General features: G+C 45.2%; 1 protein-coding gene across 1 annotated transcript in view; it reads left to right on the top strand.

Moving 5' to 3' along the window:
• Nucleotides 1-16,260, top strand: part of LOC137358731 (tumor necrosis factor receptor superfamily member 5-like) — a 69,482-nt gene that overhangs the window by 19,066 nt on the left and 34,156 nt on the right. The window contains exons 3-5 of the mRNA XM_068025004.1: nt 5,384-5,509; nt 6,825-6,974; nt 14,956-15,049. Of these exons, the coding sequence (XP_067881105.1) occupies nt 5,384-5,509; nt 6,825-6,974; nt 14,956-15,049 (370 nt within the window). The remainder of the gene's footprint in view (nt 1-5,383; nt 5,510-6,824; nt 6,975-14,955; nt 15,050-16,260) is intronic.

Raw genomic sequence — 16,260 nt, forward strand, 5'->3', positions numbered from 1 at the left:
GACAGGTGGGAATGTGGTAGGAATATGGGATTAGTGTAGGATTAGTATAAATGGGTGGTTGATGGTCGGCACAGACTCGGTGGGCCGAAGGGCCTGTTTCAGTGCTGTATCTCTAAACTAAACACCTGAAAATATTCGCAACTTCACCCATGCTCACATGCACACTCCAGGGGATGTGGAGGGGTAGTGGTAATGTCACTGGACTCGTAGCCCAGTAGCTCCAGGCTAGTGCTCTATAAACATGGAATAAAAACAAGAAATGCTGGAAATACTCCGCAGGTCTGGCAGCATCTGTGGAGAGAGAAACAGAGTTAACGTTTCAGATCAGCGACCCTTCATCAGAACTGGCAGAGCCAGAAATGTAATAGGTTTCCTGGCCCCAAAAGTCTCCTCTTCACTGTAGACGTCCAATCTCTCTACACCTCCACCCCCCACCAGGACGGTTTGAGGGCTCTCCGCTTCTTCCTTGAACAGAGGCCCAACCAGTCCCCATCCACCACCACCCTCCTCCGCCTGGCTGAATTTGTTCTCACATTGAACAACTTCTCCTTCAACTCCACGCACTTCCTTCAAGTAAAAGGTGTTGCTATGGGTACCCGCATGGGTCCTAGTTCTGCCTGTCTTTTTGTGGGATATGTTGAGCATTCTTTGTTCCAGTCCTACTCAGGCCCCCTCCCCCAAACTCTTTTTCTGGTACATTGATGATTGTATTGGTGCCGTTTCCTGCTCCCGCCCCGAACTGGAAAACTTTATCAACTTTGCTTCTGATTTCCACCCTTCTCTCACCTTTTATATGGTCCATCTCCGACACTTCCCTTCCCTTCCTCGACTTCACTGTCTCCATCTCTGGGGATAGGTTGTCTACTAATATTCATTATAAGCCCACCGACTCCCACAGCTACCTCGATTACACTTCTTGACACCCTACCTCCCGTAAGGACTCCATTCCATTCTCCCAGTTTCTCTGTCTCTGATGCACCCGCTCTGATGATGCTACCTTCCATGACAGCGCTTCTGATATGTCTTCCTTTTTCCTCAACTGAGGATTCCTCCCCCACTATGGTTGACAGGGCCCTCGACCGTGTCCGGCCCATTCCCCGCACCTCTACCCTCACCCCTTCCCCTCACTCCCAGAACCGTGACAGGGTTCCCCTTGTCCTCACTTTTTTCACCCCATCAGCCTCCATATCCAAAGGGTCATCCTCCGCCATTTCCGCCACCTCCAGCGTGATGCCACTACCAAACACATCGTCCCCTCCCTTCCCCTGTCAGCATTCCGAAGGGATCGTTCTCTCCACGACACCCTCGTCCACTCCTCCATTACCCCCACCACCTCGTCCCCGTCCCATGGCACCTTCCCCTGCAATCGCAGGAGGTGTAATACCTGCCCATTTACCTCCTCTCTCCTCCCTATCCAAGGCCCAAACACTCCTTTCAGGTGAAGCAGCGATTTACTTGTACTTCTTTCAATGTAGTATACTGTATTCGCTGCTCACAATGTGGTCTCCTCGAACATTGGGGAGACCAAACGCAGACTGAGTGACTGCTTTGCGGAACACCTCCGCTCTGTCCGAAAGCAAGACCCTGAGCTTCCGGTTGCTAGCCATTTCAACACACCCCCCTACTCTCATGCTCACATCTCTGTCCTGGGATTGCTGCAGTGTTCCAGTGAACATCAACGCAAGCTCGAGGAACAGCATCTCATTTACTGATTAGGCACACTACAGCCTGCCGGACTGAACATTGAGTTCAATAATTTCAGAGCATGACGGGCCCCCCTTTTTATTTTTAGTTCTTCTTTACTTTTTTTGTGTTTATTTTATTTTAGTTTGTTCAGTTTGTTTCTACTGTGCCTACCCACTGTTTTTTTCATGTTTGTGCTTGGGGCCAGGCTGCTCAGTTTTCTGTCCATTAACACCCTCTCTGCACTAACACTTTGTCTTTCAACACACCATTAACATACTGTTTGCCTTTGCTCCATGACCTTCTGGTCAGTTATTCTCTGTGACCTAGTCCTATCAACACCTTCTCTTTTGTTATCTCTTGCCCCACCCCCCGCTTTACTTGCTTAAAACCTTTTACGTTTCTGGCTCTGTCAGTTCTGATGAAGGATTACTGACCTGAAACGTTAACTCTGCTTCTCTCTCCACAGATGCTGCCAGACCTGCTGAGTATTTCCAGCATTTCTTGTTTTTATTTCAGATTTCCAGCATCTGCAGTATTTTGCTTTTATTTACTCTGTAGACATGGGTTTAAATGCCACCACACAGATGGTGAAATTTGAATTTAATTAATAAAGTCTGGAATTAAAAAGTGAATCTAATAGTGTCGATGAAACCATTGTGTTGATTGCCCTTTAGGGAAGGAAATCTGCTGTCCTTACCTGGTCTGGCCTCCATGTGACACCAGATTCACAGCAATGCCCTCGGAGATGGTGTAGCAAGCCACTCAGTTCAAGAGAAATTAGGGACGGGTAATAAAAGCTAGCCTAGCCAGTGATGCCCACATCCCATGACATAGTTAAGAAAAAAACACACAAGAAAAGATGAGATTAAAAGCTAATGTGTTTAGGTCTGATGGTTCTTAAGAGTTTACTGTCAACCTGGCATTCTTCCTGGGGGTGGGGGCACGGGTGAAGTTTTAAAAAATGATGCAGGCCTGTTTTTCCTTTTTTTCCTGGTTCACTGAAGACAAAGCTTGGAAAGCTTCAGGAGGGCGAATTGTTGCAGACTTGGTTTTGTTGTATCTCAGTCACATTTCAATGTCGAAAACCCTGGTACAATTTCTCAGGTAGGGAGTTTCAAAGCTATTTCCAGTCTCTGCCCACAAATAGTTTAAAGATGGTGTTCTAGGCAGGGTCCTTCTTCCATCGGAGCAGATGGAATCTCTCTCTCTCCCTCTCTGGCTCTGCCTTTGTCTGGCCAGCATATACTTTTATTAAGCTCCTTATCTGATCCCTGGTTTCTGTCATGTGACCATGGTTTCTCTTTACCATTGTCCTCCCTCATTAATGATGTCTGATGGTGAGGCCATGGTTAGACAATGGGTTCTGGGCGGCACCCATCTTCATTCCATTTTGATAAAGTGGACTTTTTTTCACACCCATTCATTTGAGTTTGAATTTGGAGACGCCATGTTTGCCATGCCATTGTTAACCCAATTAATGAGAGAGGTAGCCATTAACACAGAATGGGCTATTTTAATGCCTTCTCCAAGGCTAGTCCAGACGTGAAGATTGACTCAGGGTTCTTGTAGTTTCCATATGTATTGACAGTACAGGATGAGGTCACCTGACCTTTTGACTCCATTTTGTTTTTCAGGAAAAGTGCCCATTTTTGGGTTGGTTTTATGAGTTCATCATATAGTTCATTATTTTTCCATGCATGAGCGTGACAAAATGCAAGTCTTTCTTTCTTTCTTACTTGACCTTATCCTCACCAATCTACCTGCCACAGATGCATCTGTCCATGACAGTATTGGTGCGAGTGACCACCGCCAGTCCTTGTGGAGACAAAGTCCCGTCTTCAAACTGAGGACATCCTCTATCGTGTTGTGTGGCACTACCACCATGCTAAATGGGATAGATTCAGAACAGATCTAGCAGCTCAAAACTAGGCATCCATGAGGTGCCGTGGACCAAATGGCCTCTTTCTGTACCATTATGATCAGCAGCAGCAGAATTGTATTCAACCACAATCTTTAACCTCATGGTCCAACATATCCCTCACTCTACCATTACCATCAAGCCAGGGAACCAATCTTGGTTCAATGAGGAGCATAGGAGAGCATGCCAGGAGCAGCACCAGGCATACCTAAAAATGGGGTGCCAACCTGGTGAAGCTGCAACCCAAGATTACATGCAGCATGCTATAGACAGAGCTAAGCAATCTCACAACCAACAGATCCGATCAAAGCTCTACAGCCCTGCCACATCCAGTTGTGGATGGTGATGACAATTAACCGGAGGAGGAGGTTCCATAAACATCTCCATCCTCAATGAAGGGGAGCTCAGCACATCAGTGGTAAAGACAAGGCTGAAGCATTAGCAACCATCTTCAGCCAGAAGTACCAAGTGGATGATCCATCCCCATCTCCTACTGAAGTCCCCACCATCACAGATGCCATTCTTCAGACAATTTGATTCCCTCTATATGATATCAGGAAACAGCTGAAAGCACTGGATACAGTAAAGGCAATGGGCCCTAACAACATCTCAGCTGTGGTACTGAGGACTTCTGCTCCGGAAGTAGCTGCAACCCTTAGCCAAGCTATTCCAGCTACATTGACCTGACTGTGGAAAATTGTCCAGCTATGTCCTGTCCACAAAAAAAAAAGGACAAACCCAATCCGTCCAATCAGTCTACTCTCAATCATCAGCAAAGTGATGTAAGGTGGCACTTACTCAGAATAACCTGCTCACCAATGCTTAGTTTGGGTGAATCCCCCACCATCAACATCCTAGGAGTTGCCATTGACCAAAAACTTGATTTGACCAGCCACATAAATACTGTGGCTACAAGAGCAGGTCAGAGGCTGGGAATTCTGCAGTGAGTAACTCACCTGCCCCAATGTCTGTCCACCATCTACAAGGCACAAGTCAGGAGTGTGATGGAATACTCTCCAATTGCCTGGATGGGTGCGGCTCCAACAACACTCAAGAAGCTCGACATCATCCAGGATAAAGCAGCCCGCTTGATTGACACCCCATCCACCACCGAAGCACAGTGACAGCAGTGTGTACCGTCTACAAGATGCACTGCAGCAACTCGCCAAGGCTCCTTCGACAGGACCTTCTAAACCCACAACTTCTATAACCTAGAAAGACAAGGGCAGCAGACGCATTGGGACACCACCACCTGCAAATTTCCCTCCAAGTTACGCACCATCCTGACTTGGAACTATATCGCCATTCCTTCACTGTTGCTGGGTAAATATCCTGGAACTCCCTTCCTAACAGCACTGTGGGTATGCCTACATTTAGATGGACTGTAGTGGTTCAAGAAGGGAGCTCACCATCACCTTCTCAAGGAGAGTTAGGGATGGGCAATAAATGCTGGTCTTGCCAGTGACGCCCACATCCCATGATCGAATAAAGAAAAGATGCACCTGATTGGGTCACACTCTGTGATTAGTTTCCGGTTCCTGCCACTTCCTATTTTCTCAGGAAGTCTAGTAGACCAATCAGTTAAAACAAACTAAAAGTACCTGGACACGTCCAACCAAACTTTTTAAACAAGGATTCTGACAATTAGGGCTACTTACACTTACTGCCCAATGCTCCTGGCTCTCATTGCTACAGATTCCCCGAGCTCATGGGTTTTCTTTGCAGAATATTTCTTTGCTGGGGTTTTAATAGCTAGCGTTCTCTTGGTTCCTATTCTAGGTCAATACGTTCTGGAACATTGCACAGAGCAGACTGGCACAGAGTGCCAGCCATGTGCCAACAAAACCTACCAAGACCGTTTCAACGGAGATGAGAATTGTAAGACTTGCAAGCACTGTGGAGAAGGTGAGTGATTAAAATAGGGCAGTGAAGGGGAAGAGTTTATGAATTGTGTTCAGGAAAATGTTGTTGATCAGTATGTTTCCAGTCCATTGAGAAAGGAGGCATTGCTGGATCTGGTTCTGGGGAAATGAGGTGTGTCAAGTGGATCATGTATCAGTGGGGAACTTTTAGGCAACAGTGATCATAGTATCATACAGTTTAACTTAGCCATCAAAAAGGACAAAGAGCAGTCCAGATTCTAAAAGGGTGCAGGAGCAGAGGGACCTGGGGATTTATGTGCACAAATCATTGAAGGTGGCAGGACAGGTTCAAAAAAATGGTTAAAATAGCATATGGGATTCTGGGCTTTATAAATAGAGGCAAAAGCAAGGAAGTCATGATGAATCTCTGTAAAACACTGGTTTGGCCTCGCCTGGAGTATTGTGTCCAATCCTGTGCACCACACTTCAGGAAAGATGTGAGGCCTTTAGACAGGGTGTAGAAAAGACTTACAAGAATAGTTCTAGGGATGAGGGACTTCAGTTATGAAGATAGATTGGAGAAGCTGAGGTTGTTCTCCTTGGAGACAAGAAGGTCAAGAGGAGATTTGATAGAGGTGTTCAAAATCATGAGGGCTTTGTACAAAGTAGATAGAAAGAAGCTGTTCACTGACCAAGAATGTGTTGGAGGCAGATTCAATCGTGGCTTTCAAAAGGGAATTGGATAAGCACCTGTATAGAAAAAAATTACAGGGTTATGGGGATAGGTCGGGAGAGTGGAACTAGCTGAGTTGCTCTTGCAGAGAGCCAGCATGAACATGATGGACTGAATGGCCTCCTTCTGTGCTGTAACCATTCTATGATTCTATCCCTGTCCTTTAACCATGCACAAACCTGACGATACCACAAGACCTGTATTTGAGAGCGAAATTGAATACTAGGTACAAAATAAATGGAATACAATATCCAAACAGATTGAAATTTATACATTAGAATTATTCTGGTATTGGCACAAGGTGCAGTCGCAAAGTTCTGGTGTTTATGCTGGGTGTATTAAAGTAGTTTTAGAATTGCATTGCATGTATTAGAGATTGTGGGATAAGTACCAGTGGTGCTGAACATTTGTATCCTAAAATGTCAAATGGGGTCATGTGGACAGCCGCCTGAAACACACAGGGGCTTGGCCCTCCCCTGTGTTTTCCTGCAACAATCGGACCCTGTTAAAGAGGCAGCCGCTGCAGTAAATCCACCAAACCAAATCTGAGGCTGTGCCAATTCCAACAAGTTAAAACCAACCCCAAAATGTTAACAAGAGTTTGTTGTTCTCTGGTCCAATACAGGGACGTTTCAAATCAAAGAGTGCATGATGAAATATGACACAGTCTGTGATTGCTTAGAAGGCTTCCACTGTGACAACATCACTCACGATGGCTGTGAGCAATGTACAAAGCACAGCACCTGTCCACCAGGGGAGGTGGTAGCGATTAAAGGTGAGGTGACAACTCGATCTCTGCACTGTCTGTGTTTCTACTTCTCGAGTTTATTTAATTGTATCAATGAATTTGAAAATCTCCACAATCTCTCATTGCTCAGCATTTCACTGCTTTCTATCACCAGACACTGTAACTAACTGCTACAGGTACAAAGTAAATGGAATACAATATCCAAACAGATTGAAATTTATACATTAGAATTATTCTGGTATTGGCACAAGGTGCAGTCACAAAGTTCTGGTGTTTATGCTGGGTGTATTAAAGTAGTTTTAGAATTGCATTGCATGTATTAGAGATGTGGGTACCTGCTACAATTCACTGTCTGATCAGATTGATGCATGAAAACCTATCTAAGCAGATTGGTATCAAAATAACTGCAAAAGAGCTAGCTCATTGAAATATGGAGGCAAGCCATCACCAGGAACTGCTGACCCATATCTGCACAAACATCTCTCTCTCTACATGACCAGTCCCACCCTCAGTGTGTCCATCACTCTTGGCCCTGTTCTTGCTGCGTCCTGTTTATTTGGCTTACACCCTCCGTCCACTCCCATGAGTACACAAAGACTACATTAACCCCTTCCAGAAAGCAGTTCATGGGATCCATTTGATTTCATCAGTAATATGCTCATTCCTGCAGACAGCGTTGCATGTGGGAACATAGGAACAGGAGGAGGTCATTTCGCCCCTCCAACCTGTTCTGCCACTCAGTGAGATCATGGCTGATTTGTGACCTAACTCCATATTGCCTTTTGCCCCTTACGCCTTAATACCTTTGACTAACAAAAATCTATCAATCTCAGTTTTAAAATGAACTGATCAATTGCCATTTGCAGAACTCCAACCTTCTACCACCCTTTGCATGAAGAAATGTTTCCTAATTTCACTCCTGAGGGTCTGGCTCTAATTTTTAGACTATGCTCCCGAGTTCTAAACTCCCCAACCAGCGGAAATAGTTTCTCCCAAATTACCCTATCTGTTCCCCTTAATATCGTGAACATTTCGATCAAATCACCCCTTAACCTTCTTAATTCCAGAGATTCCAGATATAAAAGCCAGCATTCCATTAGCCTTTTTGATTATTCTCTGTACTTGTTCATGATATTCTAATGATCTGTGTACTTGGATACCCCCCCAGGTATCTTTGGGCCTCCACTATTTCCAGCTTAGAAAGTGCCCTGTTCTATGCTTTCTGGGTCAAAGTGGATGACTTCACATTTGCCACACTTTTTCCCATTCACTTTATCTATTAATATCTATTTTAATATCTCTTTGTAATTTTACATTTCCATCGACACTGTTTACAATGCCACCCATCTTTGCAGCATTGGCAAACTTGGATACGTTGCTTTATGTCCCACCATCTAAGTCATTAATAAATACAGTGATTAGTTAAGGTCCCAACACAGATCCTTGTAGGACACCACTAGTCACATCCTGTCAATTAGAGTACCTGCCCATTATCCCTACTCTCTGTCTCCTTCAACTCAGCCAATTTCCTGTCAGGTCAATAATTTGCCTTCAGTTCCATGAGCTTCAGCTTTAGCTAACAGTCTCTTATGAAATACTTTCTGGAAGTCCATAAAAATAACATTCGTTGACATTCCCCTGTCCACTACTTTAGTCACACCTTCAAAAAATTCATCAGGATGACCTACCCTTTACAAATCCATGCTGGCTTTCTGCTCAGCTGAAACTTTTCAAGATGTTCGGTCACCTTATCCTTAATTATAGACTGTAGTAATTTCCTGACAACAGATGTTAATTGGTCTAAAGGATAACCAATTTATAATTCCCTGGTTTCCTTTCTCACCTTTCTTAAATAGCAGAGTGACATGCGCAATTTTCCAATCTGAAGAATCCAGAGAACTTTGGAAGATTATAGTCAAAGCATCTGCAATGTTCTCACCTACTTCCTTTTAAAACCTTGGGGTATAAACCATCTGGTCCTAGGGATTCATCACTCATTTGTGCCATTTTTTTCTTCATCACTGTTATCTTGTTTATGTTATTTTTGGTGAGCCCATCATCGATTCAATATTAGAGGCAGGAAGTCCCACCTAATGGAGCTGCTGGCCAATTGGCGTCCCAGCAGCGTCACTGGGAGCGGTGGCCACTGCTGGGACTACACCCAGTCATAGCAGGAATATGGAAAAAGGTAAGGCTCTGGGGCCTCGCCAGGGACAATTTGTCAGGCCCTGGCGAGACAAGGGGGGCCGGTTGAGAAGTTGGGGGTGGGGGTAGAGGGGGAAAGAGTGTTGTGTAGTCGGGGCGGTTGGGTCATTTTGTGGGGGGGGGGGGGGGGGTGCCCTCCGTGTGGCACAGGGTGCCTGATCAGGAAGCTGCCCCCCAGCCCACAAGGAAGCTGCCAGGTTTAACTTGGTTACCTCCTGGAGGGTTTGAATTGCCCGCCCGCCGCGGGTAAAATAGCAGCGATGGCGAGAGGAGGCCCTCAAGTGGCAGTTAACAGTGGCTGTTTCTCGCCGCCACCATCCCTTATAAAATTGCAGCGGGGGTGTAAAATTCTGGTTATCATTGTGGAAAACAGCTGCTACCAGAGGGCCTATACACAACTTCCACTATAGTCTTAAATCCATTTCTATTTCTTCATCCTATCCATAAATTATATTGGGAACTTAGATTAAAAGCTTAGATGGTATATGAGCAATGACGAACATTTAAAGAAATATTTCATAATTCTCAATGAACATACATTCCATTGAGAAATGAGAATTCCGCAGAAGTGCTCCATCTGTGACAACTAAAGAGGTTAAGGAAGGGCTAAGATTAAAAGAAGAGGCCAGGAAGAATAGTAAACCTGAGAATTGGGAGTGTTTTAGAAACCAGCAAAGGATGACCAAAAAATTGGTAGAGGGAATAAATAGAATGAGAGTAAACTAGACCGAAATATAAAAACAGATTGGAAGAACTTTGACAAGTATGTACAAAGGAAACGAGTAGCAAAAGTAAACGTGTGTCCCTTAGATGCTCAAACAGGAGAAATTATAATGGCAGAGATGTTAAACAAATATTTTGTGTCTGTCTTAACAGGAGAAGACAGAAAAAAACAGACCAAAGATAGTGGGGAACCAAGAGTCAAATGAGAGTGAGGAACTTAAAATCATTAATATTAGTCAAGAGAAAGGTACTGGAGAAATTAATGGGACTAAAAGCCGACAAATCCCCAGGACCTGATGACCTCCATTCTAGGGTTCTAAAAGAGGTAGCTGCAGAGATCGTAGATGCACTGGTTATGATTTTCCAAAATTCCCTAGATTCTAGAAAGATCCCAGCGGATTGGAAGTTAGCAAATGTAACACCAGTATTCAAGAAAAGAGGGAGAGAGGAAACAGGGAACTACAGGCCAGTTAGTCTGACATCAGTTATCAGAAAAATGTTGGAATCTATTATTAAGGAAGTCTTAACAATGCACTTAGAAAATCATAGTATAATTAGACAAAGTCAACATGGTTTTTTGAAAGGGAAATCGTGTTTGACAAATCTATTAGAGTAAATAGGATAGATAAAGAGGAACTAGTGGATGTAGTATATTTGGATTTTCAAAAGGCAATTGATAAGATTGCACAAGATAAGGGCTTCTGGATTGAGGTAATATATTAGCATGGATAGAGGATTGGTTAATGTTTAAAAAAAACAAAGAGTAGGAATAAATGGGTCATTTTTAGGTTGGCAGGCTGTAATTAGTGGGGTACTGCAAGGATCAGTGTTGGGCCCTCAGCTATTTGCAATCTATATCAATGACTTAAATGAAGGGACCGAGAGTAATATATCCAAGTTTGCGGATGATACAAAGCTAGGTGGGAAGGTAAACTGTGAGGAGGTCACAAAGGACCTGATTTTAACTCCATTTTGAATGAGTTAAAATCTCGCCCAAAGAGTCTGCAAAGAGATATAGGCAGGTTAAGTGAGTGGGCAAGAAGATGACAGATGGAGTATAATGTGGGAAAGTGTGAGATTATTCACTTTGGTAGGAAGAATAGGAAAACTGAATATTTTTTAAAATGGTGAGAATCTATTAAATGTTAGTGTTCTGAGGGATCTGAGGCAGCATCTTTGTACACAAGTCACAGAAAGTTAACGTGTGCACAGCGAACAATTAGGAACGCAAATGGTATGTTGGCCTTTATTGCAAGAGGGTTGGAGTACAAGAATAAAGAAGTTTTACTACAATTGTATAGAGCTTTGGTGAGACCAGTTTTGGTCTCCATATCGAAGGAAGGATATACTTGCCTTGGAGGCGGTACAGTGAAGGTTCACTAGATTAGTTCCTGGGATGAGAGGGTAGTTCTGTGAGGAGATATTGAGTAGAGTGGGCCTGTACTGTCTGGAGTTTAGAAGAATAAGAGGTGATCTCATTGCAATATACACGATTCTGAAGGGGCTGGATAGGGTAGACACTGAGAGATTGTTTCTCCTATCTGGGGAATCTAGAACACGGGGGCACAGTCTCAGGATAAGGGGGACAATTATATAGGACTGAGATGAGGAGAAATTTCTTCACTCAGAGTGTTGTGAATCTTCGGAATTCTTTACCCCAGAGGGTTGTGGATGTTCAGTTATTGAGTATATTCAAGGCTGAGATCGATAGATTTTCGGACTCGAGGGGAATTGAGGGATATGGGAATCTGGTGGGAAAGTGGAGCTGAGGCCAAAGACCAGCCATGATCTGACTGAGTGGCAGAGCAGGCTTGAGAGGCCATATGGTCTACTCCTGCTCCGAATTCTTATGTTCCTATATTCTCCACTCCCTGTTTACCTCTCGTTATATCCTCTCATCATTGAAGTGATTTCATCCTTAATCACTAAGGCTACTCCTCCCCCTCTACCATTTTCCCTATCTTTCCTGTAGATCTTATAACCTGGTATATTTAGTTCCCAGTCCTGACCGTCTTGCAGTCATGTCTCAGTAATGGTTACCATGTCATACCCTCCAAGCTGAATTTGTGCCTGCAATTCATTTCTGTTCATTATACTCGGTGTGTTTGTGTAAAGAGTGCTTGTTTATGCCACACACCCTAACCTGTCCTTCTGCTATAATGTTTTACTCACACGTTTCCTATTTCTCTCTCCTGGTTTAATTACTTTACATCTTTTAGTTTTCCCTTCACCTGTGGTGCCTAAAGCACAATTTCTGACTGTTACCCTACTCACTTCCCTTGTGTTTGTTTTTGACCTATTATTAATGCGATCTTTTCACCTAAACCCTCCCCCCATTTACTGGTTTAAAGTCCTTGTGACCGCCCTATTTATCCTTTTATCCTTTCCGCCAGGACCCTGGACCCAACCCAGTTCAGGTGAAGCCCATCCCAATGTACAGTTCCTTCCTGTCCCAGTACTGGAACCTTTCTTCCCACACCACTCCTTCAGCCATGTGTTCATCTCCCTAATCTGCTTATTCCTATACCAATTTGTACATGGCGGGGGTAATAATCCTGAGATTATAACCTTTGAGGTCCTGTCCTTTAGCTCCTAGTTTCTTGTACTCTTCAAACAGGACCTCTTGCCTACTCTTCCCTATATTGTTGGTGCCAGCATGGATCCAATCCGGCCTACAAAGCTTGTTATCCCCTCTAATTATTAAATCCCCTACAACTACCACATTAGGTGTCCCTATCTCCTTCCCCTCCTCCTCCTCACTTTGGACAGCCTCCTGTTCCACATTCTGGCTATGGTCCACATTCTGGCTTTCCTTCCGACTGTCTTTATCCTTATCCTCACAGGTAGCAAGTATATCGTACCTGTTGGATAGGATCAGTTTCTGTGGTTCCTCATTCTGTATCTCACCTGGGTTCCCTTTACTCTGTACACTATCAGCCACACTAACCCCATTCTGAAACTATACCTTTTTGCAAGGTGTGACCTAAGTCTGGAGCAAATTGCCCTGATACTGCTCCCCCTCTGTTATGTGCCAAAGTGTCTCAAACTGGCACTTCAGCTCAATAGCTGTCAGAGAGATCTGAGACGGAGATATCTCCTGTCTTGCTGTCCACAAGCTCCCACATACTGCAGTCCAATTTATCTGCCTTGCTTACGGACTAAGAGAGCAACAGGAAACTTAGTAAAAACTGATGCAAGACTTCCATCTTAAAAATCCCAGAGTCCTGGCCGAGCTCCAATTTAAATGTAAGGATATAACATAGAAATGTCAGAACCAGGGAGGTGGCTATTTTTATCACAACCCTCACAGAATAAAATTGGACACCACCGCATCTGTCTGCCTATGCCCATGAGAAATAAATGTAAATCTTTTCTATTACACCTTTCATGATGTCAGGATGTCCCAAAGTGCTTTACAGCCAATGAAGTACTTTTGAAGTGCAGTTTTAATGTAGGAAATGGAACGTCCAATTTGCACACAGCAAGCCCCCACAAACAGCACTGTGATACAGCTCTTATCAGAGTCACAAATGACATCCTATGTGTCTGTGAGAAAAGTGAACTCCCTCCTCGTCCTCCTCATCCTGTCTGCAGTCTTTGACACAGTTGACCACACCATCCTCCTCCAACACTCTGTCATCCAGCTGGGTGGGACTGCTCTCACCTGGTTCCATTCTTATCTATCTAATTGTGGCTAGTGTATCACATGCAATGGCTTTTCTTTCTGCTCCCACTCTGTTACCTCTGGTGTCCCCCAAGGATCTGTCCTTGGCCTCCTGCTATTTCTCATCTACATGCTGTTCCTCGGCGACATCATCCGAAAGCACAGTGTTACTTTTCACATGTTCACTGACGACACCCAGCTCTACCTCACCATCACCTCTCTCCACTCCTCCACTGTTGCTGAATTATCAAACTGCTTATCTGACATCCAGTACTGGCTGAGCAGAAATTTCCTCCAGTTAAATATTGGGAAGACTGAAGCCATTGTTTTCAGTCCCCGCTCCAATCTCCATTCTCTAGCTACCGACTCCATCCCTCTCCCTGGCAACAGTCTGAGATCAAGTCAATCTGTTCGCAACCTTGGTGTCATATTTGACCCCGAGATGAGCCTCCGACCTCATTCGCGCCATCACTAAGACCACCTCTTTCCACCTCTGTAACATTGCCCGACTTCACCCCTGTCTCAGCTCATTCTGCTGCTGAAATCCTCATTAATGCCTCTGTTACCTCTAAACTTGAGTATTCCAACCCACTCCTGGCTGGTCTCAGACATTCCACTCTCCGTAAACTTGAGGTCATTCAAAACTCTGCTGTCTGTGTCCTAACTCTCACCCTATCCTGTTCCCCTATCATCCCTGTGCTCGCTGTCCTACATTGGCTCCCGGTCAAGCAACATCTTGATTTTAAAATTCTCATCCTTGTTTTCAAATCCCTCCATGGCCTCGCCCCTCCCTATCTCTGTAAGTTCCTCAAACCCCACAAGCCTCAGAGATATCTGCACTCCTCTAATTCTGGCCTCTTGTGCATCCCTGATTTTAATCACTCTGCCATTGGTGGCCACACCTTCAGTTCCTAGGCCCCAAGCTCTGGAATTCCATCCCTACACCTCTCCACCTCGATTTCCTCCTTTAAGACACTCCTTAAAACCTACCTCTTTGACCAAGCTTTTGGTCACCTGACCTAATATCTCATGTGGATCGGTGTCATATTTTGGTTTATATTTTTGGTTTTATAACTGTTCCTGTGAAGTGCCTTGGGATGTTTTATTACAGTAAAGGCACTATATAAATATAAGTTGTTGCTGTTGTTGATAATGATCAGATAATCAGTTTTTGTGATGTTGATTGAGGGATAAATATTGGCCAGGACACCAGGGAGAACTCCCCTGCTTTTCAATTATTGCCATGGGATCTTCCACATCCATCTGAGAGGGCAAACAGGGCCTCAGTTGAGCGTTTCATCTGAAGGATGGCACCTCTGACACTGCGGCGCTCCCTCTGCTCTGCCCCCTCCGAGTGTAACAAATCCCATCTATTATTATTGGGAATGTTCAGCGCTTAAACTTTATATTTTTCAGGAGCTTACAGGAGAGACACAGTGTGCCGCCCTCAACCAAATGGGAATAATTTATCTGAAGAAACATCTACAAAACCAGCTAAAGAAGTGACAGAGTGAGTAGACTGTTATAGGTCCAACACATTTGCAGGAATTACCTACCTACTTCCTGGCAGCATTGCTCCGCCCCCACCACCAGATTTCACCCTTTCTCTCTCGAAGGTGCTGAGTCCTGTTCGAATGTAGTTCCATGGGGTTTTTGGCAGCTTTTGTTGTCCCGTTTCAGTGCACAAATCTGGATAGGAACTGTCAGCAATTCTTCTCCTAGTGGTCATTCCATTCAATCCTGAGCCGATCCTTACCCAAATGTTCACACACACTTTCCATTAACCTGAAGGGGCTGACGTGACCTCAATTTACCATCTCATCTGAAAGACAGCACCTCCAACAGTGCAGCACTGGGAATGTCCGCCTGGATTCTGGGCTCGTTGCTGGAGTGGGACTTGAACCCATGACCGTCTGACTCGGGAGAGTGCTACCCAGTGAGCCATGACTGACGCCTTGCCACAGAGGCGTACAGCCTTTCACAATAAAGGCATTTGTAAAACATATTTGGTTTGTAATTTAGGATTGAAGCAGCTGGACTGAAATGTCCAAGGGATTGGGACATGGTGGCCGGAATTTTATGTTGGGTGAGAGGCCCCGCCCACCAGCTGAAAATTGGGGGCAAGCCCACCCCTGCCAGGCCTGGGGAACCCGTCCCAGAGTTTTCGCTCCCCTGTCCCTTAATTGGTCTTGGGCAGGACTTCCATCTCCTTGAAGCAGGAAGTCCCGCCTAATGGAGCTGCCAGCCAATTAGCGGGCCAGCAGCTCTTAGTCGCAGCTGCGCCACCGGGAGCAGCGGCCACTGCTGGGACTACACCCAGCCATCGGAGGCAACAGGAAGGACAGCCCTGGAACTCAGGTAAGTTTTTAGGGCCTCACCGGGAACAATCGTCCGGGCCCCGACGAGGCAAGGGGTGTCACTTGGTGGGAGGAGTGTTGTGCGTTGGGAGCAGTCGGGGCTTCGGGGCGGCCCTCTGTGGGGCACAGGGTATCCGAGCAGCAGGGCGCCCCCACCCATCCCCAGCCTGCAAGGAGGTTTCCTGGTTTTACCAGGCGGTGTTCTTGGGGCCTTTGCCGTCCGGCCGCCAAGGGTAAAGTACCAGTGGAGGAGACCCTTAACTGTCAGTTAATTGGCCACTTAAGGGTGGGTCGTTACTTGCCGCCGCTGCCCGGAGTAAAATTGTAGCGGGGGCAGGAGGGGGTTGGGAACGGCCCCCCCGCT

This window comes from Heterodontus francisci, chromosome X (assembly GCF_036365525.1).
Source record: "Heterodontus francisci isolate sHetFra1 chromosome X, sHetFra1.hap1, whole genome shotgun sequence".
NCBI lineage: Eukaryota > Metazoa > Chordata > Chondrichthyes > Heterodontiformes > Heterodontidae > Heterodontus > Heterodontus francisci.